The 27,638-nt window shown below is 40.7% G+C and overlaps 1 protein-coding gene across 2 annotated transcripts; it reads right to left on the reverse strand.

Annotated features, from left to right (window-relative positions):
* pfdn4 (prefoldin subunit 4) lies at positions 1–27,311 on the reverse strand. Of its 2 annotated transcripts, none has more exons than XM_073061627.1 (4): positions 27,176–27,311; positions 18,794–18,901; positions 14,970–15,110; positions 1–548 (listed from the first exon to the last, which is right to left on the reverse strand). In XM_073061627.1, the coding sequence occupies exons 1-4, from the start codon at positions 27,197–27,199 to the stop codon at positions 417–419; spliced, it is 405 nt and encodes a 134-aa protein (XP_072917728.1). In that variant the 5' UTR covers positions 27,200–27,311; the 3' UTR covers positions 1–416. The 2 variants fall into 2 exon arrangements, with proteins under 2 accessions (XP_072917728.1, XP_072917727.1); XM_073061626.1 differs by lacking the exon at positions 27,176–27,311 and adding an exon at positions 25,399–25,608.
* Positions 27,312–27,638: the final 327 nt, after the last annotated feature.

Consider the following 27,638-nt stretch of genomic DNA (forward strand, 5'->3'; position numbering starts at 1 on the left):
TTGTGATAAGTTAGTACTTTTATTGAGAATGGGGATTGTGCAGGTGAACCAGGATAGACTCTGTCAGCATATGATAATGCATTCAAAATAATAAACTTGAACTTGAATGTGAAGGATAAATCTTCTGTGTTTTTTTGTCATACAGGATTTCGGATCTAAATGTTTCACAAACATTTCAAAAATTAAAGTGTGAAATCACTGTAACAAATAAATAACGAGTGCAAGCACGTATAAAAAGATTTTCCATCAAGTAAATGGAGCCGTAGATCAAAAATGTTAAAAGATTGTTCCATAATAATTAACAAAATGATAACTTTTTTCTTAAATTGGCATTTCCTAAAACAAACTGCAACAGCTGACCATCCGAAAAGTTAATCATTCAACTGAATGAGATGTGACTTTTGATAGTAAAGAGCTCAGTTGTCATCTGCTTCAAGGTTAATGTTGTTTCCAAATTTTGCATAGAGCTGAACTTTAAGATCGGATAACACCTGCTGAATGGCTTCCACACGAGACTGCAAAGCCTGGATCTCATCTTGAAGACTTTGCTGAAAAATAAAGTAGAAACTTATCAGGGTGCAGTTAAGCTAATGGATATACAATAATAATTTCATTTGTGGATTATTTAAATGTCTGAAACAAAACTGGACAATTTATTAACATTGGGTGTACTGAGTCACTTTACAATCAAAACAAACAAGATGAACTGGTAGGGTCAAAGACAAAGTGGATTTTCTGTTAGCCAGGCAGTACCATCCCTTGCATGATATGAGCTGTCAGCACCTCAAACCATCACTGCTTCTTTATTCTGGTATTTTGCCTGTGTAAAGAAAATAATTGACAAGATAGTCATGTACATAGCAGAAACAGGCACTTCTGTTTACACTGTCTGTGAACATCAAGTAATCCCATTTACCAGCACTTCATCCATAGCCATCACCATGTTGTTGATTTAGGTGCTCAACTAAATATTTAAATATCGTTGGAGTACCCACCTTCATCACCCCATCAGACAGAACGTTCCAGATTCTAACCATCTGACTTTCATAAACACTCACTGATGTTCAAAACTATTAAAAATCAAGTTTATTATTAAAACATGTGCATATAATTATCTTAATATTTAAGTTACCAACATATTTTTAGCTAATTATATTACTTTGAATTTAGAACTCTTCCTCACGATCCTACACATTCCAACAAAGTAATGCAGTCAGGAAACTCCCAGTGAGCACTCCTCAGGAAGTTTGGGCAATTTAAGCAACATTGCAAAAATTCCTAATGCCTCTGAAAGAAAGTACATTTCTCAGAAAGCAATTGTCACAAAACATAATATCCAGTTAGCAGTGCATTTCAATTTCCTGCTTCAACCTCCTGTCACGAATCACCACTTAAATCACACTATACACTCATTAAGACAACGCTGCTGCAAAACTAACTAGTTTTTTTAAATGAGCAAACACGAGGAAATCTGCAGATGCTGGAAATTCAAACAACACACAGAAAATGCTGGTAGAACACAGCAGGCCAGGCAGCATCTATAGGGAGAAGCACTGTCGACGTTTCAGGCCAGGACCCTTCGTCAGGACTGATTTTCCCTGACAAAGTCCTGACGAAGGGTTCCAGCCTGAAACGTCGACAGTGCTTCTCCCTATAGATGCTGCCTGGCCTGCTGTGTTCTACCAGCATTTTGTGTGTATTAGTTTTTTTTTAATACCTAGCCCCTTTTTAGACAGAACGAGAGAAATAGAACGAGACTGGAAAGATCCACTGATTTTCACTAACTTAGTTTCTGGCTGGATATTTTCTTCCATCAATATGTTATTCCTTCTTGGACATGTGTCTCAGTTTCATGATCTGCTCTGGGTCTTAAATGGGTAACCTTTTGCCATGCAGCAGATTGATACTCTTCAATTGCACTTTAGGTCTGGATATCTCCCAAATTGATACCTCCCCCAAATGAACTTGCTTAATACAGGCTTAGTTCAAATAAAACAACATTGAAATAAGTACATTTATTTGCATTTGCATTGTTATATCCAATTCCTCAAGGTTGTCATATTGTCATAACCGGGGGGGGGGGGGGGGGCAGATAGCGGGGATGAGATCCTACTACCTATTAAATGCTCCCAATGGTGTGCGTCTCAAATAGCCTGCAACAACCAAGGCCAGCTCCAGGCCTTTACATGTGGCTTAGCTACTAGGCCTGTTGCAACAGTTTCTATTGACAGAAGAAGGGGCAAAGGTAGGTTAGTGACACCTTAAAACTAGTCGCTTTGGACAGATGGGACTCGTCAGCCACGTTTGGCAACTTATCTGGGAGAAGGAAAACTGATCTCAAACCTCCGCTGCCCTCCAGCTATACCTACTCATGGGAAAGGCTTTGGGAGTAAATCCCAAGGGAAAATCCAAAGCTGGAATTCCTAAGACAGTCCTATATGGAGTTCAACGCTGACTGGCAATTCTCACGACAGCACTGATGCCAAACTACATTGGTCAATGCATTTGCTTTGGATTCATCAGATTCATGGAGAAGGAGAGCCTGCTGCATGGGCAAAAGCTTGGTCACCAAATCGTACTCTCCTGCCTTGTGTATCACGTAGACAGATAGGAGACAACATTCATGGTTGACCTCAACCAACCGAGCGCCTCAGTTATATCCAACTGTCCTCCCCCAGAAAACCTAACAAAAGCTTATTTTATTCTTGGCTTATAGTTCTCAAATTACTGAGAAGAGTATAAGGGAACAACTGGTAAAAGTTGAATGGGATACTGAATTAAAAAGCAGGCACAAACAAAGCATAAACAAACTTCAAAAGGACAACAATCAGTATACCTAATGAAGTGATGCGTAAAAATTATGGCTAAGCATTTGGTTCATCAGTTAGCAGTTTTGGTAGCCAACTAAAATACCCATTGTATTTATTACAGTTTTAAAGCAATAACAATTTCTAACATAATTAAAATTGTAAACTAAATAGTCAAGGAAGTAAATTCTTGATTATCACTATAGTTCCAGGCAAAATGTTGTGAGAATATACAAATAAACAAAATAAATATGTAGGTAAAGAAATGCTCAGGAAGGAAGAGTTCCACTTCATTTAATATTTGTAACAATATTAAGACAGGCATCATCAAAATCTGCCTGGGAATTTCAGGGGTGAAGTTGGGAAACACATCAATGTACAAAGAATGCTGAAGGTTTGGTCTGTTCTCAAGAAGTCATAATTTAACAGGTAGATGTTCCAAGTAAGAAAGTTTCTAGCAATTTTTTTGCCCTGTTAGTACATAGCCAGTGTGTTAATAATGGATCCAGAGATAGTGAAATGCTCCAGCGTCCCTGATAACTACATCTGCAAGAAGTGAATTGAGATGTACTTCCTTAGAAACCATGTTAAGGAACTGAAGCTGCAGCTCGATAACCTTCAGCTCATACAGGAAAATGAGGAGGCGACAGAAAGGAAATAGCCACCCCTAAGTTCCAGGAGGCAGGTACCTGGGTGACTGTCAGGAGAGAAAATGGAATGCACAGACAGTGCAGAGCACCACTAAGGCTGTTCCACTCAATAATAAGTACACTGCTGTGAATACTGTTGTGGTGGTGAGGGCGGGGGGAGGACTTACTGGAGGATGCCACACCGAACAGGTCTCTGGCACTGAGTCTGGCTCTGCGGTTCAGAATGGAAGGGGAGAGAAGAACGCAGAAGTGATAGGGGAATCCATAATTGCCGGTGGACAGTGTTAGAATGTTTATTTGCGACTTGAGCTCTTTGAGGCATCAGTGAGGAGAGCCTTGTGTGAGAGAAAGCGGAAAAGCTGTAGGTAACATTTTTTTTCTCCAATTGTTTTCCTTCTTTATATTTGCACAGTTAGAACAGTAGGAATGCCAATCAGGACAGTTGAATGTTCCTCTTGTGGTATGTGGGAAGGCAGGGAGATGTCCAGTGTCCCTGATGACTTCCCTTGTGAGAACTGCATCCAGTTACAGCTTCGGACACTCTACGTTCAGGAGTTGGAGCTGCAACCGGATGAACTCGTGGCTGAGAAAAGGCCATAGAGGCCATAGTTGGGAGCTTAACATCGAAGAATATACTTTGTATCAAAAGGACAAGCAGGAAAGTATAGGTGGTGGTGTGGTTTTGTTGGTAAGAGGTAGAATTACTTCTTTAGAAAGAGATGACACAGGGTCAGCAAATGTTTAATATTTGTGTGTGGAGTTAAGAAACTGCATTGATAAAAAAAATTATGGGAATCATATACAGGCCTCTAAATAGTAGCCAAGATGTTGGGTTGAGATTGCAATGGGAGCTAAAAAAGGCATGTAATAAGGGCAATGTCAAAATTGTAATAGGGGACTTCAATACGCGCGGGGATTTTGAAAATCAGGTTGGTATCAGATTGCAAGAGAGGGAATTTGTTGAAAGCCTACAAGATGACTTTTTAGAGTAGCTTGTGCTTGAGCTTTATAGGGGAAAAGCTATCTTAGATTGGGTGGCGTGTAACAACCCACATCTTATTAGGAAGCTTAATATAAAGGAACTCTTAGGTAGCGGTGATCACAATATGATTAAATTCATACTGCAATTTGAGAAGAAGCATAAGTCACATTTCTGAGAATCACAATGGAATAAAGGGAATTACAGGGGCATAAGCAAGGTGCTTGACCAGGTGGATTGGAGGAGGATACTGGCAGGGAAGAGGGCAGAGCAGAGGTGGCTGAAGTTTCTGGAAATGGTTCACAAAGCACAGGATATATATGTCCCACAAAAGAGGTAACTGACAAGGGAATTTAAAGACTGTATAAAAGCCAAAGAAAGGGCATATAAGGTAGAAAAAGTGAGTGGGAAGTTGGATGATTGGGAAGCTTTAAAATCCAACAAAAGGTAACTAAAAAAGCTCTAAGAAGGGAAAAGATGAAATATGATGGCAAACTAACCAATATAATAAAGCAGGACACCAAAAGTTGGAAAATGTTGCTGGTGAGGTACTAATGGGGGACAATGAAATGGCAGATGGACTTAATGAGTACTTTGCATCAACCTTCACCGTGGAAGACACTAACAGTGTGCCAGAGGTCCGTGTTAGGGAGCAGGGATGAGTGCCATTGCTATTACAAAGGAAGAAGCACTTGGCAAACTCAAAGGTCTTAAGGTCGATAAGTTACTTGGACCAGATGGACGACATCCCAGGGTCCTGAGAGAGGTTGCTGAAGAGGTAATGGGTACATTGGTCATGATCTTTCAAGAATCTGTTGATTCTGACATCGTCCCGGATGACTGGAAAATTGCAAATGTCACTCTATTCTTTAAGAAGGGAGGAAGGGACACAAGACATTATACAAAGGACGCTTCACATTATGGATCATATACAAAAAAATAAAATTGAAGCAATAGTAATAAGTGTGGATGCTGAAAAGGCATTTGATTCGGTTAATTGGAATTTTCTTTAGAGTTTTACGTAGATTTGGTTTCCAAGACACAATTATTAAAACTATAAAGACACTATATGACAATCCTACTGCTAGAATTAAAATCAATGGATATTTATCAAATAGTCTTACCCTAGAAAGGGGCACGAGACAGGGTCGTGCATGGTCACCACTACCCTTCGCGTTATATCTGGAACCATTAGCTCAATACATCAGACAAAATGAAGATATCAGGGGAATTACTATTAAAGGGACAGAGCATAAATTGACTTGTTATGTGGATGACATTTTGATCTATCTAGGGCAACCAACATACTCTTTACCTAAATTGATGCAATCTTTGAACAATATGGTCAATTATCAGGATACAAGATCAAACCAGATAAAACCCAATTACTTTCATATTACTATAGCCCACTAAGAGAAATTGAAAGTAGATATCCCTGGGCATGGCACATAGAGTCTTTCAAATATTTGGGCATCATTATACCCAAAGATTTGGCAAAATTATCAGAATGTAATTATCAGCCTTTATGAGGATGTTAGGAGAATTCAGGGTGACTTGGATAGGCTGGGTGAGTGGGCAGATACTTGGCAGATGACGTTTAATGTGAATAAGTGTGAGGTTATCCACTTTGGGAGTAAGAACAGGAAGGCAGATTATTATCTGAACGGTGTAGTTAGGTAAGGGAGAAATACAAAGAGATCTAGGAGTCCTTGTTCATCAGTCACTGAAGGTGAATGAGCAAGTGCAGCAGGCAGTGAAGAAGGCTAATGGAATGTTGGCCTTTATTACAAAGGGAATTGAGTACAAGAGCGAGGAAATCCTCTTGCATTTGTACAGAGCCCTGGTGAGACCACACCTGGAGTATTGTGTACAGTTTTGGTCTCCAGGGTTAAGGAAGGACATCCTGGCTGTAGAGGAAGTGCAGTGTAGATTCACGAGGTTAATTCCTGGGATGTCTGGATTGTCTTACGCAGAGAGGTTAGAGAGACTGGGCTTGTAGACGCTGGAATTAAGGAGATTGAGAGGGGATCTGATTGAAACATATAAGATTATTAAGGGATTGGACAAGATAGAGGCAGGAAATATGTTCCAGATGCTGGGAGAGTCCAGTACCAGAGGGCATGGTTTGAGAATAAGGGGTAGGTCATTTAGGACAGAGTTAAGGAAAAACTTCTTCTCCCAGAGAGTTGTGAGGGTTTGGAATGCACTGCCTCGGAAGGTAGTGGAGGCCAATTCTCTGGATGCTTTCAAGAAGGAGCTAGATAGGTATCTTATGGATAGGGGAATCAAGGGATATAGGGACAAGGCAGGAACCGGGTATTGATAGTAGATGATCAGCCATGATCTCAAAATGGTGGTGCAGGCTCGAAGGGCCGAATGGTCTACTTCTGCACCTATTGTCTATTGACTATATAAAAAATTAAGGAAGATATGGCAAGATGGAACCTGATTCCTTTTTTTCAGTTTCAGTTCAAGGATTGAGTCTATTAAAATGAATATACTGCCCAGACTGTTACATCTCTTTCAGACCCTACCAACAGAGATTAACCAAAATCAATTCAATGAATGGAACAAGATGTTATCAAGGTATATCTGGCAGGGTAAAAGGCCTAGAGTTCGTCTCAAAACTTTGCAATTAGCAAAGGAAAAGGGGGGATGGGGCCTACCTTCTCTTAGAGATTATTATTTTGCAGCACAGTTGGGAGCTGTGATATGTTGGTGCAACCCATTATATGACGCTCAATGGAAAAACATTGAGGAGCGGGTACTTCCCATCCCCATACAAGCAATTTTGGCTGTTAACAACCTGCAAAGGTACATAAATACTATTGATAACCCATGGGTGAAATTGACTCTTAAAATATGGAAAACTACTATAAAAGAATATAATCTAGAGGGAGATATTGCAATTCTTAAATGGTGTGCATATGACTCTGATTTTACACCAAATAAATTGGATGCTAGATTTAAGGACTGGACAGCTAAAGGAATAACAGTTCTTTGCAACATAATGAAAGAAGGAACACTGTTCAGTTTTGAAATGCTTAAAGAGAAACACTTATTAGAAAAACAAGACTTTTATCAGTATTTACAAATGTGAAAATATGCTAATAAGACACTTAAAAATGTAACCAAGGCAAGTACATGCTTGATAGAGCTATTTAGAAAAGCATATAATTCAGATAATGGTAGTAGAATCATTTCAAGCATGTATAAGGGGTTGTCAAATCTTAAAACACATTCAACTTCATACATTAAAACAAAATGGGAAAAGGAAGGAGGGATAACTATATCTGAGGAAGAACAGACAATAATATGGAGGTATCAATAGAAGTGTACCAGTTCACAGAAATGGAGGGAGTTTGGATGGAAAAACTTGATAAGATATTTTATTACATTCTCTCAGAAATCCCATTATGATAATAACCTCCCTGTTTGCTGGAGAAATTGTGGAAATCACAATGCAAATCATTATCATATTTTTTGGGACTGCCCTGTTATCAAAAACTATTGGAGGGGGATACACAATGCCCTACAAGACATCTTTACATGTGAAATACCCTTAGAGAGTAAGACCATATATTTTGGATATATACCTCAAGAATGGGTGAAAAGAGATAAATATTTATTGAATATACTGTTGGTGGCTGTTAAAAAGACTCTTACTAGGAAATGGTTATCACAGGAGAGCCCAACTTTAAATATATGGATGGAAATTACAATGGACATTTACAAAATGGAGAAGATAACAGCATCTGTTAATCATAAGCTGGAACAATTTGATTCATACTGGGAAAAATGGTTTAACTACATAATGCCTCATAGGTCTGATTTTATTCTCACAAATCAATGATTCTGTTGTTAAAAAAAAATCACTTCCTACTTGTATATAGTTTTTTTTCCTTTTGCTTGTTTTTTCTTTCCACTCTTTTCTGTAAGTGTATACCTCAGATAAATATTTTGTGGAGATTTGTGATATATATGATTAGATGATATATATGTACAATGTCTGAAATAAATCTTACGGAAATGTTTGTTTGATGATGAACTTCAATAAAAAAAATTATAAAAAAAGGGAGGAAGGCAAAAGAAAGGAAATTATTGGCTAGTTAGCCTAACCTGAATGGTTGAGAAAGTGTTGGAGTCTATTATTAAGGATGAGTTTCCAGGGTGCTTGAAGACTAATGATAAAATAAGTCAAAGTCAGCATGGTTTCTGAAAAGGGAAATCTTGCCTGACAAACCTGCTAGAGTTCTTTGAGGAAGTAACAAGCAGGGTGGACAAAAAGAGATACAGTAGATGTCATTTACTTGGATTTTCAGAAGGCACTTGATAAGATGCCACACATGAAGCTGCTTAACAAGATAAAATCCTATGGCACCACAAGATACTGGCATGAATAGAGAAATGACTGACAGGTAGGAGGCAGTGAGTGGGAGTAAAGGGGGTATTTTCTGGTTGGCTGCCAGTGACTAGTGGTGTTCCTCAAGGTTCAGTATTGGGACAACTACTTTTACATTGTTCGTCAATGATTTAGATAATGGAATTGATGACTTTGTGGCAAAGTTTGCAGATGATACAAAGATAGGTAGAGAGGTAGATAGTGCGGTGGAAGCTATGTGATTGCAACAGGAATTAGACAAATTGGAAGAATGGACAAAAAAGTAGCAGATGGAATACAGTGATGGGAAATGTATGATGATGTATTTTGGTAAAAGAAATAATGGTGCAGACTATTATCTAAGAACCTAAGGTCTACAAGAATGATTCTGGGAATGAAGGGATTAACATATGAGGAGCATTTGGCAGCTATGGGCTTGTACTCTTTGGAATTTAGAGAATGCGGGGGAGCACATTAAAACCTACTGAATGTTGAAATGACTAGAGGAGATGGATGTAGAAAGGATGTTTCCTCTGGTGAGTTACCCAGAACTAGAGGACACAGCCTCAAAATTGAGGGGTGACCTTTTAGAACAAAGGTAAGGAGGATTTTTTTTTGCCATAGAGTAATAATCTGTGGAATGGTTTGCCACAAACTGCAGTGCAGGCCAAGTCCGTGGGTATATTTAAAGAGGAAGTTGATAATTTCCTGATTGGTCGGGGCATCAAAGGATATGGTGAGAAGGCAGGTGTATGGGGTTGTGAGGGATCTGGGATCAGCCATGATGGATAGATGGAGCAGACTCGATGGTCTGAGGGGATGACGGATAGGACATCTATGTTGCAAATAGGCTCGGACAGAATGAAAATGAAAGTAAGCTTTCCAGTGAAGTATCCACTAAATAAAAACAATGTAATGAAAAGAATAGAATGCAAGGATGACCCTTGTATGAATCCAGAAAAATGCACATAAGTGGGGGAAAAAGATATTGCTGGAAATGTTGGGCAGAGTTGAATACATAAGAACTGAGTAAAAAGAGACAATTTTACAATACTGGATAGAAGATAAATGCTTCTCATTTCTTTGAAGAAATGGCTATCAATTGTCTTAAAAGATATCAAGCAGCGGAATTCATCAAATCAAATGGCCAGGAAGGAAAAAAGGTGGGGACAGAAAACAAACGAGAAGCAGGAAGAGATTAAGCAAAACCAACTGAGTAGATAGCTCATCTTAATTGCAAACAAATCCACCACTCGTTCATGTTGGTATTAGAAATAAATGAAAAGGTAATAAAGCAAATTTATGAGGTTTAGACCGAAGAAAGTCATCCCAGGATGATTGTTAAAGAAATTATATTTTTTTTAAAGCAAAAAAAAGTTAACAGCTTCCTGTAGAGAAACTGTACAAACAAACAATTAAAATTTCATTCAATAAGACACTTCACTAATCACACTATTCACACAATGCTATTTTTTGATCCAATTCCAAATCCCTCACACTCTCTCAATTTAACATCAGTTTCTGTCCTTTGAGCTTGAAGATAGATACATATTTGAAGGATAATGCTGAGAAGCACTAATGATTTCAAAGCTAAGCAGGTAACTGAGAAAACCTACAGCTACAGAAATATAAATGCATCATCTTGAAATCAAACAAGCCTAATGTTCCCCAAAACAAAAAAAATCAATCTAATTTTCCTATGCAATATGTTGCAACAGCAACAGAAAATTACTTTAGTACAATGTTTCTGAGATATTTATTTTCAATTACATAAACAGCTTGATAAAATTTCATATCTACACTTAAAACTTTATAAAAAGATGTCATTCAGCACACCATCAATTTTTGGCACCATGCCTGTTCCATATGTATAATCTTTCTAATTTCATTTTCACTGAGAGTAGCTTATTTTGCAATTACAGTGCCTATAAAAAGTATTCACCCCCCTTGGACATGTTCATGTTTTACTGTTTTACAACACTGAACCACAGTAGATTTAATTTGACTATTTTGACACTGTTCAACAGAAAAAGACTCTTTTGTGTCAAAGTGAAAACAGATCTCTACAAAGTGATCTAAATTATTTACAAATATATAAGAGAAAATAATTTATTACATAAGTATTGTTTCTCTTCAAGTCAGTATTTAGTAAATGCACCTTTGGCAGCAATTATGCGTGGATAAGTCCCTATCAGCTTTGCACATCTGGACACTGTAATTTTTCCCCACTCTTTACAAAACTGCCCAAGCTCTGTCAGATTGCATGGAGAACATGAGTGAACAGCCCTTTTCAAATCCAGCCACAAATTCTCAATTGGATTGAGGTCTGGACTCTGACTTGGCTGGTCTAGGACATTAACTTTGTTGTTTCTCAGCCATTCCTGTGTAGCTTTGGCTTTATGCTTGGGGGTCACTGTCTTGCTGGAAAACAGATCTTCTCCCAAGTCGCAGTTCTTTTGCAGACTACATCAGGTTTTTCTTGAGGATTACTGCATTCATTTTACCCTCTACCTTCATAAGCCTTCCAGGGCCGGCTGCAGTGAAGCAACCACACCACATGTTGCAGCCACCACCATGCTTCATGGTAGGTATGGTGTGCTTTTGATGATGTGCAGTCTTTGGCTTATGCCAAACACAGCATTTAATCTGGTGGCTAAAAAGCTGAATTTTGGCTTCATCAGACCATAGATCCTTTTTCCAGCAGACTTCAGTCTCCCACATGCCTTCTAGCAAACCCTAGCTGAGATTTCATGTGAGGCTTTTATTCAATAGTGACTTTCTCTTTGTCCCTCTCCCATAAAACTGTGACTGCTGAAGCACCTAGGCAAGAGTTGTATGTTCAGTCTCTCTTACCTCAGCCACTGAAGCTTGTAACTCCTCCAGAACTGTCATAGGTCTCTTGGTGGCCTCCCTCGCTAGTTCATTTCTTGCAGTCACTCAGTTTTTGAGGACGGCCTGCTCTAGGCCGATTTACAGCTATGCCAAATTCTTTCCACTTCTTGATGATTGAATTAACTGATGATTGAATCCCTCCTTATCCGCGGGGGATTGGTTCCAGGAGCCCCCGCGGATACCAAAATTTGCGGATACTGAAGTCCATTATATAAAGTGCCGTAATATTTGCATATAACCTACGCACGTCCTCCCATATACTTTAAATCATCTCTAGATTACTTATAATACCTAATACAATGGAAATGCCATGTAAATAGTTGTTACACTGTCTTATTGACAAGAAAAAAAGACTGTGCATGTTCCTCCCGCTCACAACGCAAGCAGTGAATGAACGAGACACAAGGCAAACAATGATCAAACGACGAGTAAAATTTGTAATAACTATACAGTAGTTTTTACACTGTCTTATTTATGGAATGAGGATGCTTTGGAGGAGGCTCAATAATACTAAAGTCAGGAACTGTGGAGGTTGAGGGCTGAGGATCTTCAAGTGTTGAACGTCGAGACTTCAGAACTGAAGATGCTTTAGTTAGAAACATTGTTATAGGAAGCTGTCTCTTCTTTTTCTTTGCATCATCGAACAAATCTTGCAATGGTTGCAGGCATGTTGTTATCCCTCGGGTGTCATGGAGGCTTTATTCCATCAAAGGGTCATAGTCGAGGATCATATCCTTTAACACTTGCACCTGGTGAAAAACTGCTGCAAATTTTTCAACTGTCCAAATTGATGGCTCTGCCTCCTCTTCATCATCATCATCTGCAGAGGCTTTCAGCAGATCTTCAAGTTCTTCGTTGGTAAGGATTTCTCTATGCTCTTATACAAACGGTTTGTATGTGTTTCTCGACGTCGTTCTCGATCATGTCAGAGAAGTCTTCCTTGCCAACTTACCTTGCAACATTCAGGATATCCCTGACTTCTGCATCAATAATGGGGAAGCCCCTAAAACCATTGACTGCCTCACTCCATAGTGGATTTCAACATGCATTCACTGTCTCGGGCTTTACGGCGTCTACAGCCTATGCAATAAGCACAATTGCATCTGCAATTGTGAATTTCTTCCATAAATCCATGATGCTGCAGTCAGGGTTAGCATCAAGGGCAGCACAAATCCTCCCAATGCTAATACTGGATGTACCTGTTCCAACTTACATAGTAAGAGAACTTCCGATTTTTTTCGATCCCGATCCACTAACCTACACACATCCTCCGTATACTTTAAATACTAGATTACTTATAACACCTAATACAATGTAAATGCTATGTAAACTAGTTGTCATACTGCATTGTTTAGGGAATAATGACAAGAGAAAAAAAAAACTGTACATGCTCAAACAACAAGTGCTGGAAGAGCACTTCCAGGTTTTCTCATTTCGCGGTTGGTTGAATTCGTGCATGTGGAACTCGCGGATAAGGAGGGCCGACTGTAATAAGTAAAGAGGTAAATCAATTACGTATATTGAATAGATTTTTTTTAATGTGCAAAAGAAAACAGAAATACTGTATCTTAAAAAAAGTGTGGTAGTGTCCAAAGCTTCAATGTTCATTTAGGAATTGGATGGCAGAGGGGAAGAAGCTGTTTCTGAATCGCTGAGTGAGTGCCTTCAGGCTTCTGTATCTCCTACCCGATGGTAGCAGTGAGAAAAGGGCATGCTCTGGGTGCTGGAGGACCTTAATAATGGACGCTGCCTTTCTGAGACACCGCTTTCTAAAGATGTCCTGGGTACCTTGTAGGCTGGTGCCCAAGATGAAGCTGATTAGAATTACAACCCTCTGCAGCTTCTTTCGGTCTTATGCAGTAGCCCCTCTATACCAGTGATGCAGCCTGTCAGAATGCTCTCCATGGTACAACTATAGAAGTTTTTGAGTGTAATTGTTGACATGACAAATCTCTTCAAACTCCTAATAAAGTATAGCTGCTGTCTTCCCTCTTTATGACTACATCGAGATTTTGGGACCAGGTTAGGTCCTCAGAGATCTTGACACTGAGGAACTTGAAACTGCTCACTCTCTCCACTTCTGATCCCCCTATGAGGATTGTTGTGTTCCTTCAGCTTATCCTTCCTGAAGTCCACAATCAGCTCTTTTGTCTTACTGACATTGAGTGCCAGGTTGTTGCTGCGGCACCATTCCACTAGTTGGCATATCTCACTCCTGTACATCCTCTCGTCACCACCTGAGATTCTACCAACAATGGCTGTATCGGTCAGCAAGTTTGTAGATGGTACTTGAGCTATACCTAGCCACACAGTCATATGTATATAAAGAGTAGGGCAGTGGGCTAAGCACACACCTAAGGTGTGCCAGTGTTGATCGTCAGCGAGGAGGATATGTTATCACCAATCTGCACAGACTGTGGTCTTCTGATTAGCAAGTCGAGGATCCAATTGAAAAGGGAGGCACAGAGACCCAGGTTCTACACTTCTCAATCAGGATTGTGGGATGGATGGTATTAATTGCTGAGCTATAGTCGATGAACAGCATCCTGATGTAGGTGTTTGTGCTGTCCAGGTGGTCTAAAGCCGTGCGGAGAGACATGGAGATTGCGTCTGCCGTTGACCTATTGTGATGATAGGCAAATTGCAATGGGTCGAAGTCCTTGCTGAGGCAGAAGTTCAGTCTAGTCATAACTGTAGAGTTGCTATGCACCTGATATCGCCTCCAACCTCATTCAAAATTGCCTCTTCACCCTTGAAATAGCCCTCCACAAATCATACCTGGTTTTCTGGTACAGGCCTGGGTTGCCAGACTTGAATCACTAATGCTAGAGAATGGGACTGGGGATTTCTAGGCAAGTCCTTTGCAGTGGGGCAGGAGATCTCCACTCATTTCACTGCAATTTATTTACATCTATTAAATAGCTATCTTGTTTGCCTACTTCACAATACCAGCAGCATTTTAAGCAGAGCATACATGAACGACTTTGAGAAATTTGGATAAAATGCAAATCTTTTTCTTATCCTTATTTTTCTCTTAAGCTATCGTCTAAAATGAAGGTGAACATGTAGTTTAGCTATTAAAAAATGTTTTATGAAAACTTTCAGAAAAAACATCTGAAACTCAGTCCAATTTTAACTGCAAATTTAAGCACTTACCTAGTTCAGCCTTGCTGTATTATAGATTTACAATAATTACAAAGGCATTAATTTTACCTTCAGTCCAAATGCAGTAAGATTGAGACATCTGGAATATTTATTACCTTTGCAGCTTCCAGCATTTCCTGTGTTTCATCCTGGGAGTGGCTAATAAATACTTCTCCAATTTGATAAGGCACCAACACAGCATCTTCATCAAGCATCATGATATCATCCGAAGCATCTTCTAAATTCTGTAACTGTTTCTAATTTAATCACAAAAAGGATTAGTGGCAATTAAAGTAAAACATGTACAATTATTGCATATCTAGACTACTGACGGTGTGAATGTATTTCTATAGTATTTTCTTTGCATTAAATCTTGCCTCAAAATAATTCATTGACACTTAAGGCATAGTTGATTTCCTTTTGTAAATTTACCAGTGCAGCAGCTTGCAGTTAGAAAAATCTGCAGCTTAGGTTGGGCAGCTGAGCTACCCTTTTTAGTAGAAAAACATTTACAGAAAAAAAATATACACTTTGAATTGATAAATTCTATGCAAGTCCAAAGATAATTTTAATTATTTATAATGGAATATTCAATCACCTTACTTGTTATCAAGTGACCCTGACCTAGTGTAGTGGAGACAAATGTGGAGAAGGTTTTTCTTTAAATAAAACACAAGCAGTTTTTGTGTTCCTTCTGGCACATTCTTCCAAATTCACTATAACACACCACTGATGAAGGAGGCTGAATACAGGCATTAGTCAATGCCACTTGCAAGCTTACACCAAAATGAATGCAATTCTCAACTGCATATTGGGCACTGCCATTAGAATGCCTCCTTCAATAAAACTCAATGATACAATTCAATGACCTGGACCCAATTGGGTCATTGGACCTCATTATACCTCCCAACCCCACTCCACCACCCCCCCCCCCCAACCCTCCTTGACTGAAAGTGCAGGTTTTGAGTTAAAAATGAATGTTTCAATTTCCCAAATGCAATTCATCTTGTAGTTTCCACTACAGTTTTATAGTCAGAAATCAATAAGTTATACCAACATAGGATTGAAAGGTGTAGACTCGTGGGTAGAGCTAAGAAACTGCAAGGGTAAAAAGACACTCATGGGAATTTACACAGACCTCCAAATAGTAGCAAAGATATGGTCTACAAATTACAACAGGAGAAAGGAAATGCATGTTAAAAGGGCAATGTTATAAAAGTCATGGGGAATTCCAATATACAGTTAGATTGGGAAAATCAGGTTGGTGCTGGATTCCAAGAAGGGGATTTTCTAGAATGGCTACAAGATAGCTTTTTAGATCAGCTCATGGTTGAGCCCACTAGGGGGATCAACTATTCTGGATTGGGTGGTATGCAATGAACCGGAATTGATTGGAGAACTTGAGGTAAATGTAACATTAAGGGAGTGATCATGATATGATAAAATTCACCCTGCAATTTGAAAAGGAGAAGCTAACATCAGATGTGTTGGTATTACAGTGGAATAAAGGGACAAGAGAGGAGCTGACCAAAATTGTTTGGGAGGGAACACTAGCAGGGATGACAACAGAGCAACAATGGCTGGAGTTTCTGGGGACAATTAAGAAGTGCAGAATAGTAACATCCCAAAGAAGAAATATTCTCAAGATGCAACTGTAGCTGACAGGAGAAGTCAAAGCCAATGTGAACACCAAAGAGAGGGCACATAATAGAGCAAAAAGTTAGTGGGAGGTTAGAGGATTAGCAACTGACAAAGTCATAAAGAAGGAAAAGATGCAATACAAAGGTAACCTGATTTTATTCTCACAAATCAATGAATCTGTTTTTAAAAAAAATCACTCCCTACTAGTACATAGTTCTTTCCTTTTGCTTGTTTTTTTCTTTCCACTCTTTTCTATAAGTGTATACCTCAGATAAATACTTTGTGGAGATTTGTGATATATATGATTATATGATATATATGTACAATGTCTGAAATACATCTTATGGAAATGTTTGTTTGATGATGAACTTCAATAAAAAAATAAATTACAAAGGTAAACTAGAGGATATCAGAAGTTTCTTCAGATATATAAAGAGTAAAAAAGGTGAGTAGATATCGGATCACTGGAAACTGATGCTGGAGAGGTAGTAATGAAGACAAAGAAATGGCAGAGGAACTGAGTAAATATTTTGCATCAGTCTTCACCGTGGAAAACGCTAGCAATGCGCTTGAAGTTCGAAAGTGTCAGGAGGCAGAAGTTACTAGGGAGAAGGTGCTTGGGAAACTGAAAGATATGAAGGTAGGTCAGTTACGTGTACCAGATGGTGTACACCTAGGGTTCTGAAAGGGGAGGCTCAGAGAATATGGAGGCATTAGTAATGATCTTTCAAGAATCAATGGATTCTGGCATGGTTCTGGAGGACTGGAAAATAGCAAAAATTTCACATCACTCTTCAAGAAGGGAGAGAAGCAAAAGGGAGGAAATTAGAGGCCAGTTAATCTGACCTCAGTGGTTGAGAAGACATTGGAATTGATTGTTAAGGATGTGGTTTGAGGGTACTTAGAGGCCAAAGTCAGCATGGTTTCCTTACGGGAAAATCTTTCCTGAGAAATCCGTTGGAATTCTTTGAAGAAGTAACAAGCAGGATAGGCAAAGGAGATGTAGTGTATAGGGATTTTCAGAAGGCCTTTGACAAGGTGCCACACAAGGCTGCTTCTCAATTAAGAGCCCATGTTATTACAGGGAAGATACTAGCATGGATAGAGCATTGACTGATTGGCAGGAGGCAAAGAATGGGAATAAAGGGAGGCTTTTCTGGTGGCTGGCAGTGACTGGTGGTGTTCCACAGGGATCTGTGTTGGGAACACTTCTTTTCGTGTTATATGTTAATGATTTGCCTGATGGAATTGATGGCTTTGTGGCTAAGTTTGTGGATGAGAAAAAAATAGGTGGAGAGGCGGGTAGTGTTGGAGGAGTAGAGAGGCTACAAAGGACTTAGACAGATTAGGAGAATGGGCATGGAACTGGCAGATAGAATACAGTGTCAGGATGTGTATGATCATGCACATTGCTAGAAGAAATAAAAGTGTTGACTATTTTTGAAATTGAGAGAAAGTTCAAAGATATGAGGTGCAAGGAACTTGGGAGTCCTGATGCAGGATTCTCTAAAAGTTAATTTATAGGTTGAGTCAGTGGTGAGGAAGGCAACTGCAATGTTAGCATTCATTTCAAGAGGCCTAGAATATAAAAGCAAGGATATAATGTTGAGGTTTTATAAGGCACTGGTGAGGCCTCAGTTGAAGTATTGTGAGCAGTTTTGGGCCCCTTAACAAAGAAAGGATGTGCTCACATTGGAGAGGGTTCCAAGGAGGTTCACAAAATTATTCCAGGATTGAAAGGCTTATCAAGGGGGGTGCATTAGATGGCTCTGGACCAGTACTCAATGGTATTCAAAAGACTGAGGGGGATTTCACTGAAACCTATCGAATGCTGAAAGACCTCAATAGAGTGGATGTTTCCTATAGTAAAGATATTCTAAGACCAGAGGACACCGCATCAGAATAGAGGGACTTCCATTTAGATCACAGATGAGGAGGAATCCCTTTAGCCAAAGAGTGGTGATTCTGAGGAGTTGTTGCCACAAGCGGCTGTGGAGACCAAGTCACTGGGTATCTTAAGCCGGAGGTCAATATATTCTTGATTATTCAGGGCATGAAGGCATTTGGGGATAAGGCAGGAGATTGGGGTTGAGAAGGAAATGCACAAGTCAGAGCAGACTTGATGAGCCAAATGGCCTAACTGTGCTCCTATATCTTATGGTCTTATAGTATTACACACAAAGGTACTCAGAACAATTCAGCTGGAACGTTTGAGCCAAATAACAAAGACTGAGGCAATACATATACAGTAGTATTTAAATTATCTTCATAGTTGAATATAATGAAACTCCACATTTACCTTCTTCAGTTCTATTTCTTCCCTAAGTTCTATGAGCTTGTTATTATTTCTTGCAAATTTGTTAATCTTCTGTTGGTCTTCAAATGTAACATTAACATCTTCTACTGCCTATAAACAAAATGTATTTTCTTGGTTAATTTATACACACGTTTCACTTAAACATTACTCTAGATTTAAGTAACCAGGAGATCTACACTGCTATATCAGTATTTATCGGGAAATTTCTGTCAAGTATAATCGTAAGGCAAGCCAATGAATTGTCAAAAATATACATTTGCAGTGTTGGATAATTTACAGCATCTTTCCACTTTTGTGCTAGCGTGAAATCGTATGACCTACAAACTGAAGGAGCCTTAAAACTAAATTCTTCTTTAATTACTAAACCCGGAGTATCACAAGCTTTCATTATTTCAAGCCGCAGGAGCTTCCACATCCAATATGCATGCTTTTTGCAGAGATTGTTTCTGTTGTGCACTGTGGAATATCCAATTGCTCACTGCAAATGAAAGGGTCAGTTATTTGAAACTGCAAATTTACAGACGATGGAAAATCCTTAAATCTTGGTCTTGCAGACAGCCAACAAAAACATTTTCAGCATAGTAATGAAGCCAAAAGCATCTGTAACACAATTACAAATACCTTAAGTATAAATACAATTGACTGTTTTTGAGGTAGGGACTAGATTACTTCAGTCAAGATGAGAATGATGTTTGCAAACTGCACAGTTATGTGATGTTGTAAGTAAGATTTTTAATCTTGCAAAAAGTCCAGATGGATATTCAATAAGTTAGAGAAATTGAAACATGGGCCATGAAAATTCTCATTACTTCCAAACAACAAAGCAGGACATTCAGCCCATCAATCCATGCCAGCTCTCAAGAGAAATATTATAAATCCCATTCCTCTACTTATTTCCCTGCAAGTTATTCTCTCTCAGATATTCATGAAATCCTCTCAAATACATCTATCACCCAGCAGCACTACTGGTAAGTTACAGTAGTCAATTAACAAACCAACTTACATGTCTTTGTCACGGGGAAGAAACCTGAACACGTAAAAGAAGTCCAACGGGTCATAAGCAGAACAAATTCCATGCTTTCTGGATCACTGGTGCTGGGAAGCATAGCACTACCTACTGCATCACTGTGCCACCCATAAAGTTTGGTTAAGGAGTTTAAAAGATTCTTGATCTGAAGTGTAATACATCATGCTTATTTCACTGTAACTTTAATGACAGCAACCTGTGCCACCAACATGGTACCACTAGTTCTCAAAAATTATGTCTACTTGGTAATTTTGAGGTCTTGTCTACTCTACGAAGTAGTCAATGCATCAGTAAATTTAGTTACTGAATTAAATTTACATAATTCTAAAATTCATCAATTGCTGTAAAAGTGGAGGATCTTTCTCAAAACTAGACACTGCATCTTAAAAGCATTCATTTATGATGTAAAATGTGAAAAATAAATCACTTTTGAAATGGATCTGAACCTAAATTCTTGTAAATGCAGACCAAACAATACTTCTCAGTCTGTACCGGATTGATAAAAGTTCAGCACTACTATCAGAACCAAGCCCGGAACTTGGAAATGAAAGAATGCATTCCATTTTCCAAGACAGCAATCTCTGAGAACTATCAGTACTCAGTCTGGTTACATTTTTCATTAATTGCATCTTGCCTCTGAATTTTCTCCATTTCCCAACTAAGCACCAATCATTATGCTTTCCTCCCCACATTCTGTTAAAGGCCTGAGTCCTCACTCTACCACAATGTGTAATCCTCTTCACACCTCTTAACAGGAGCTAATAGGGTCTGCAAAATTTCTCCATTTTGTATTCCAATTTAATGGAAACCATCCCAATATTTTTCCCTTTGAGAAGGAAAATGAACAATAGGAGGTGTGAAAATGAAAAAAGTACAGTAATTTAAAACTTATTGAGCAAAAAGCTCCTCCAATTTATCAGCATGAAATTCTACTACTTTGTTTACTTTATGGATCAGATGATTCACTGACCATGACTAACAATGTCCTTCAGAACTTTGGGTTATTACTTAATGGATCTTATCTGTGATATGCTTAATAAGCATTTAATACACAAAGACAGCAGCATGCTTGAACATTTAACAGTACAGTATATAAACTGGCCCTTCAACTCATGATGACTGTACTCACCATAATGCTAGTTTAGCCCAACCCATCTACTTCCACATGATCTATATTCCTCCATTCCTTGAAAGTTCTAAATGTCTCTTTCAAGTTTCTATCATATTTGCTCCCATCACCTTCTAAGGCAGTGCATTCCATGCACCTATCACTCTTTGTAAAAATTTGCCTTGGAAATCTCCTTTCTCACCTTCCATCTATGCCCTCCAGAACTTGAATGTTTCACCCTGGGAAAAATGGACTATATCTATGTTACTCGAGTGAATCTGCAGATGCTGGAAATAAATAAAAACACAACTTGCTGGCAGAACTCAGCAGGCCAGACAGCATCTGTGGGAGGAGGTAGTGACGACGTTTTTTGGTTTCGGCCCGAAACATCGTCACTACCTTCTCCCACAGATGCTGTCTGGCCTGCTGAGTTCTGCCAGCATTTTGTGTTTATATCTATGTTACTTGTGCTTTTCATAACTTTATATACTTCTATCAAGTTGCCCCTCAGCTTCCGATGCTTTAGAGAAAACAGTCCAACTTTGTCCAACCTCCCCTTATTGCTAACACTCTGTAACCCATGCAACATCCTGGTGAATCTCATCTGCACTTACTTTAAAGCATTCACATTCTTCCTGTCCTGTGACAACCAGAAAAGCACACAGCAGTCCAAATAAGGTCTAACTAAAATATTATACAGCTGCACAGTTGATTGCTCATTTGTGCAAATAATGAGTGTGCTTCATTTAAAAAATATTATTCTTCAACATATTCTGGCTACTTTTATTTATTTTTCCCCACCATATCAACAAGAGAAAAAGTTTTTTTAAATACTTTTTTAACCTGGTTCCTGTTTCATTTACTCCCAAAATGACAGGGCACCTTTTATTTCGGATTCAGATTCAATTTAGTTTATTGTCATTTAGAAACCACAAATGCAATGCAGTTAAAAAATGAGACAACGTTCCTCCAGAATGATATCACAAAAGCATATGACAAAACAGACTACACCAAAAAATCCACATAATGTTTGGCAATCCCTAATCCAGAGTCCGGAGAGGCTGCTGCGTATTAATATCGCGCTACCGTCTTAGTGCGTTCCCCGTAAAGGAGCTCCAAATCCACCAGATAAAACACGACCAAAAACTAAAGCTACAAGACCTGCACAAAATGACATAGTTATAACATATAGTTACAACAGTGCAAACAATAGCAGAATTGATAAAAAAAAACAGACCATGGGCACAGTAAAAATAGTCCAAAGATGTTAAAGGACTATAAGTTCAAAAGAAATCACCACACAGATTCCACAGGTCCCCAGGGTCCCCACAGACTCGCCATCCCATGCCGGCGACAGAAGGGAATACCCCCAGCTATGGGAATTCCACAGTGCCGCCCAACTCAGCCTCGCAGACGCAGCACACACTGAAAGCGACCTGACCGCAGCGGACTCCGAGTCCATCGAACCTCCGAGCCGACGACCATCCCCTCCAGCACAGCTTCTCCAAGCACCATCCTCTGCCGAGCGTATTAAGACGCCCCCGCCAACGGCCATCGGCAACGCTACCCCGAGGACTGGGGGTCTGTTCTTCTCAGCAGAGTCCCAGACCTCACAGCAGCAGCAGCAACGAAGAAGGTCTTCCTGGAGATTTCCCGATGTTCCTCCATGCTCCCACGTTCGTTTTCAATCGATAATGATTGTGCACGGCACCACACTTCAGAAATAACAGATAATCAACTCCGGAGTGGCCGCTGCAAGCTGCATCACGCCGCCATCTTGAATTTGGGGTTGTTGATGGGACCCAGCATCTTATCAGGGTTGATAGACCAACCTTTCCCCCTGCAATCCAGAGCCTGTCTCACTGCCTCCTGCAAGGATCCCTGTAGTAGCACATCGTCTATGTAGTGGGATCAAACTGTATCCCCTGCAGGTCTCAGGCAATTATGTCACTGCACAAGGTGGGACCGAAAGGCAGCAAAAGGTGAACTGCTGACCCTCCCAAGTAAAAGCGAACTGGCACGGTGACTCCAGACTTAGGGCGGTGTAGAAGAGGTCATTGGCCAAATCCAATACTGCTTATTAATACTTCCCCTCCTTGCCCCTGTCCTCAGTAAGGGTCAGTACATCTAGAACAGCTGCCATGAGGGGCGGTGTATACTTGTTCAACTGCCTACAGCCAATGGCCACATGCCAGGTGCCATCTCCCTTCCACAAGAGGCTATTGTACGGGGAGGTTGCAGGGCTGATGATCCCCTTCTGCAACAGGTCCTCCATTGTATCCCTTGATCTTCGTGGAGCCTCCCAGGACCCTGGACTGCTTCTTGTTAACCACCTTGTTCGGTGGTGGGGGTAGGGTCACTAAAAGCTCCCATATGGCCAATCCCAGTAGTACCTTTACCCATGCTGCTCCAGAGACAAAACAACCCTTACTTGTCTGCAGAGGTCTACTCCTCAGTATACTCATGCCCAAAATGCAATTGTGGGAGGCTGCTAAGTCATGGGTTCAATGGCCACCAGCAAGATAACGTTCCTTAGAGAAGTGTGCCCCCTAACCCCTCTATGGTAGCCCTGGATCTCGCTAGCTATCAGGTTTACCCAGAATGACAGTGTGCTTGGCACCAGTGCCATCCATCACTGCATATGCCCCTTCCCCCAATGTACTGCAATGGGTAGTAATAAGGCCTTGTAACCCTTGTCTGGAATAGGGTCACCAAGCATACCTGCTGGGAGACCTTCATCCCTATGCAAGTGGGTGGGAGGCCAACACCTACCACCTGACCCTTGCTGCTGATCAAGGTTCACCAGTGCCTTTTACAGAACCTCCAGCGAGGGACACAAGGAATGTGAAGAGTGTGAGGAATCCTGTGGAGGACAGAAGAAACCCTTATCAGGGGAGGACGTCTCTCTTCAGGGCCTCCTTGCACCTCTTCCCTCTATAAGGCATGGAGGATGGGAGGGAGAACCTGATCTACCTTCTCCCTTAGGATCCCGGGTCTCAGCAACACCAAGAACATTTCCTTTGGGTCAGGTGGGACCCTCCACCCCCAGGCTGTTTGTCTAACTTGCACCCCCAACCATGGAGACCTTTTCACAAATACCCTAATCCCTCAAACGACCTGACGGCGGCACCTACAACACACCCTATTGCCAGTCCCAATAAGAGCAGTACCATTCCCTTTAAATGGTGAGTAGCTGCTTTAGCTAACCCCAACCATGGCTGATGTTAACCTATGACCCTCCAGCAGGTTGTTGCTACACTGAATGATCCCTGTGCTAAGGGCCTACTGGCAAAGAGCTCTAGTCCCTTCCTCCACTGTGGTCCATTTCTCCCGGGGCTTCAAATCCCACTTGAACAGTGACCTTAATCACCCTCTGACTCTGCTCTATAGCAACTCACCACCCTTGTGGGAATCAGGTTGCACTCTCAGGGCATTTTAATCGCATTGTGAGACGGCAGCCCCCCTCCAGGACACCCATCCCCCTGTTGGATAAACTCACTCCAGCATCCCCCATATTGCAAATCCTTAGCAACTATGTGAGCAGAGGCTCCCCTGGCTTCTGTCTGTACCTGTCTCCCAACTCCACCAGATTCTTAGCAAAAAGCTCTCTGATAATAGTAGTTTTGGTGAGACTCACTGTGTTATGCTCCCCAGGTCCCTCTCTACCAGCCTGCTGCTCTTCCCCACCCTGCTCCACGGAGGCCGGAGGGGCTATGAACCAGCAACCCCTCAGTAGATCTGGCCTATACAGGTACAGCTGCAAAGGAGGGAGGGTGCTCACTTAGAGGGACATCACTGAGGTTATCTAACCTCTCTTCTCCATCATCACCATCTAAACAAATGTCACCATCCCTATGTCAGGGTTACCTCTCTGCAACATCAGGGCTCATTAGCTCTGTAGGCAGCCACTAATTGCTGCACCTTTACTCGCCAACAGGCCAACTCTGTACTCCCATTCTCCAACTCTTTAGCCCAAACCTGTGCTGACTGGGCGGCCTGCCCCATGCCCAAGCTCCCCATTTTATTCTCCTTCTGCAAGACTGAATCAAAAAGTTCAAAGTAAATTTACTATCAAAGTACATAAAATTCACCATATACAACCCTGAGATTTGTTTCCTCACGGGCATACACAGCAAACCCAAGAAATATAATAGAATCAATGAAAGCAGCACCCAACAGAACCAATAGACAACCAGTGCCCAAAAGGACAACAAACTGTGTTTAACAATTTTAACAAAAAAATTAACAATAATGAACAAATAAAATCGAGAATATGAGAAGAGTCCTTGAAAGTGGTTGTAGAAGCAGTTCAGAGATGAGGCAAACGAAGATGAATTAAGTTACTCCCACTGGTTCAAGAGTCTTACAGTTGAGGGGTTATAACTGTTCCTGAACCTGGTGGTGTTTACTGTGGCTGCCAACATCCAGAAAACACTCCTCTGGCTCCCCTACCTCATTAAATACAGAAACGATGTGGTGTCTCATTTTCACCTCGTGGGAGGCCCTTTTGTCTGACCAGTCTATTGGTGGACTATGGCCCGTCAAAAGGTTGGCGAGACTCTCACATCCCGCATTGTTGTTGGTCTGCCCCAGGCCCTGGCACTCCTCACATGGGTTGTTTTCTCTCTTATTTCTGCCTTTCAGCATATTAATCTTCCATTCAATCACCAAACACTGCTCACAGTGCTAACTGTTGCGTGAAATCAGGTTCACAGGTCTGGTTAGTGGGGACGGAAGACACTTACTACCAGTAAGTAAGTTAACTATTTATTTACAGGACAAGACAGCAGACACTAATTTACACCCAGTTACAAATACTTATTTAAAATGTGCACTCAGGGTCTCTATTGAGCACACTTCCACTGTTCTCGCAACACTAGTCTCAACCCCCAGTCTGTCGGTAAGCCCCTGAAACAAAAGAGACCAGCTGCTTGCAGGGAACTAGATATATACTCCACTGTAGTGCCAGTGGAAGGGCTGCAATGCTCCTTAAATGGGCCAATTCCTAGCTAGCACATGGGAGTGCCTTTCAATGAACAGGTAAGACTGTGACTTACTGCAACAGTACTTCATCAGCAATTGACATAATGAAGGTTTCTGCTTTAAATTCAACCTCTCACTTCTATCTGCAACGACTGAGAGCAAAAACTGTCATTCCAGTGTCAGTGCAAATAATTGTTCTACAGCAGAAGCTTCATTTAAAATTGAGTGGTAGAATCTGGGAGACATTGATCAAAATGTATGGAGAAGAAAAATGCCATTCCTGTACAATTCATGTTACAAGCTGTTTGATGGTTAATATGTACTTAATAGACTTAAAGTTCTATTTCTGTGTTGTGTGACTCTATCCAATAACTTGCAGTTTTCATTTTGTTTAAACGCTTTTTCATTAGACACAGTGGTATGCCATTAGTGTGCCATCCCAGATCTCCGTTTTGTCATGGTGCTCTTGATCCTGGTGCCTAAACACTCATAAGTGAATGTCCTGTTATACTTAAAACAGACTTCCATTCAAGGTATTCGGTAGTGTGCCAGGAACCTGGTCCTGATGTAGCAAGGAAAAGATGATTCACTGCCCAACAACTTGGTGTGGAGTGAACCACTTCAGGAATTTACAGAGGCTGTCTGCAAAAGCGAGTGTACGGCAAGCAAGGCAGATGATGCAGTTACTGTGGCCCGATCAGCAGCATGAGCGCAGGCCATTAAGGCCAACACTTCAGTACTGAGTGACTGCATTATCCACTCTTCATGCTCTGCACTAACCTTGGCAAATTCCTATTCTCTCTATCCGTCTCTTCACCTCTGATTTTTTTGTCCTTCCTACCTACCTCTGTGTTCCCTTTTTCTCATGTCTTCCCTCTACTTCCCCTTCCATTTCACTCATTCATTTCCCCTCTCCTATTCTCTCTCTCCGTCTACTCCATCGCCATGTCCCTTTCCTGTTTCTCCCTCTCCCCCATACTCTCTCTACTCATTCTATCCCACTCAGATTGCGGTTTTTCCACTCCCTCATGTTCCCACTTTCCATTCTCCCTTCCCCGTGTTCTCCTCCTACTTTCCTCCCCATCTCCCTCTCTCTAAACCTCATTCTTCCCCTCATGTCTCTCCCTTCACCCCTCCTCTCCTCCATGACCCGTTTTCTTCTCTTTCTTCTTATTTTCCTTCTCTTTCTCTCTTCTCCTTCCCCGTTCTCCCTCATGCCGCTTCCTCCTTCCCAGAACAGACTCACCGTTCTCTTCATGGTGGCGGCCATCTCCGGACTCTACCATTCCTACCCCTCGCCCTTCACTTCACTCGGGCAGTCCCGCTACTGCCCCGAGACGAAGTTCTAACTCCCGGACAAAATTTATGTTTAAAAAAAAAGCGGCAGATAAATCTGCAGTGAAGCTCCCCGAAACCAAGACGAAACTTAAATTTTACTTCATAATAAAAAGTGGTATATTCTACTTAAAGGGATCGCCATTTAAGGGGTATTTATGGCGACATAAATTGGGCCTCACAGCGCCGCTCCAGGCCATTGCAACAATAACAGCAAGAGTTGTTGGGACATGGATCATCAAATTTCTCATCTCTTAGATGTTATTAGACTTTTAAATGCTTCTTTTTTTGACCGTGACATAAGCAATAAATAATTTAAGTAATTTCATCTATCATTTCAGATGAGTGAATGAATGTTTGTTATCCTTGTAACT

The sequence above is a fragment of the Hemitrygon akajei genome, chromosome 11, assembly GCF_048418815.1.
Source record: "Hemitrygon akajei chromosome 11, sHemAka1.3, whole genome shotgun sequence".
NCBI lineage: Eukaryota > Metazoa > Chordata > Chondrichthyes > Myliobatiformes > Dasyatidae > Hemitrygon > Hemitrygon akajei.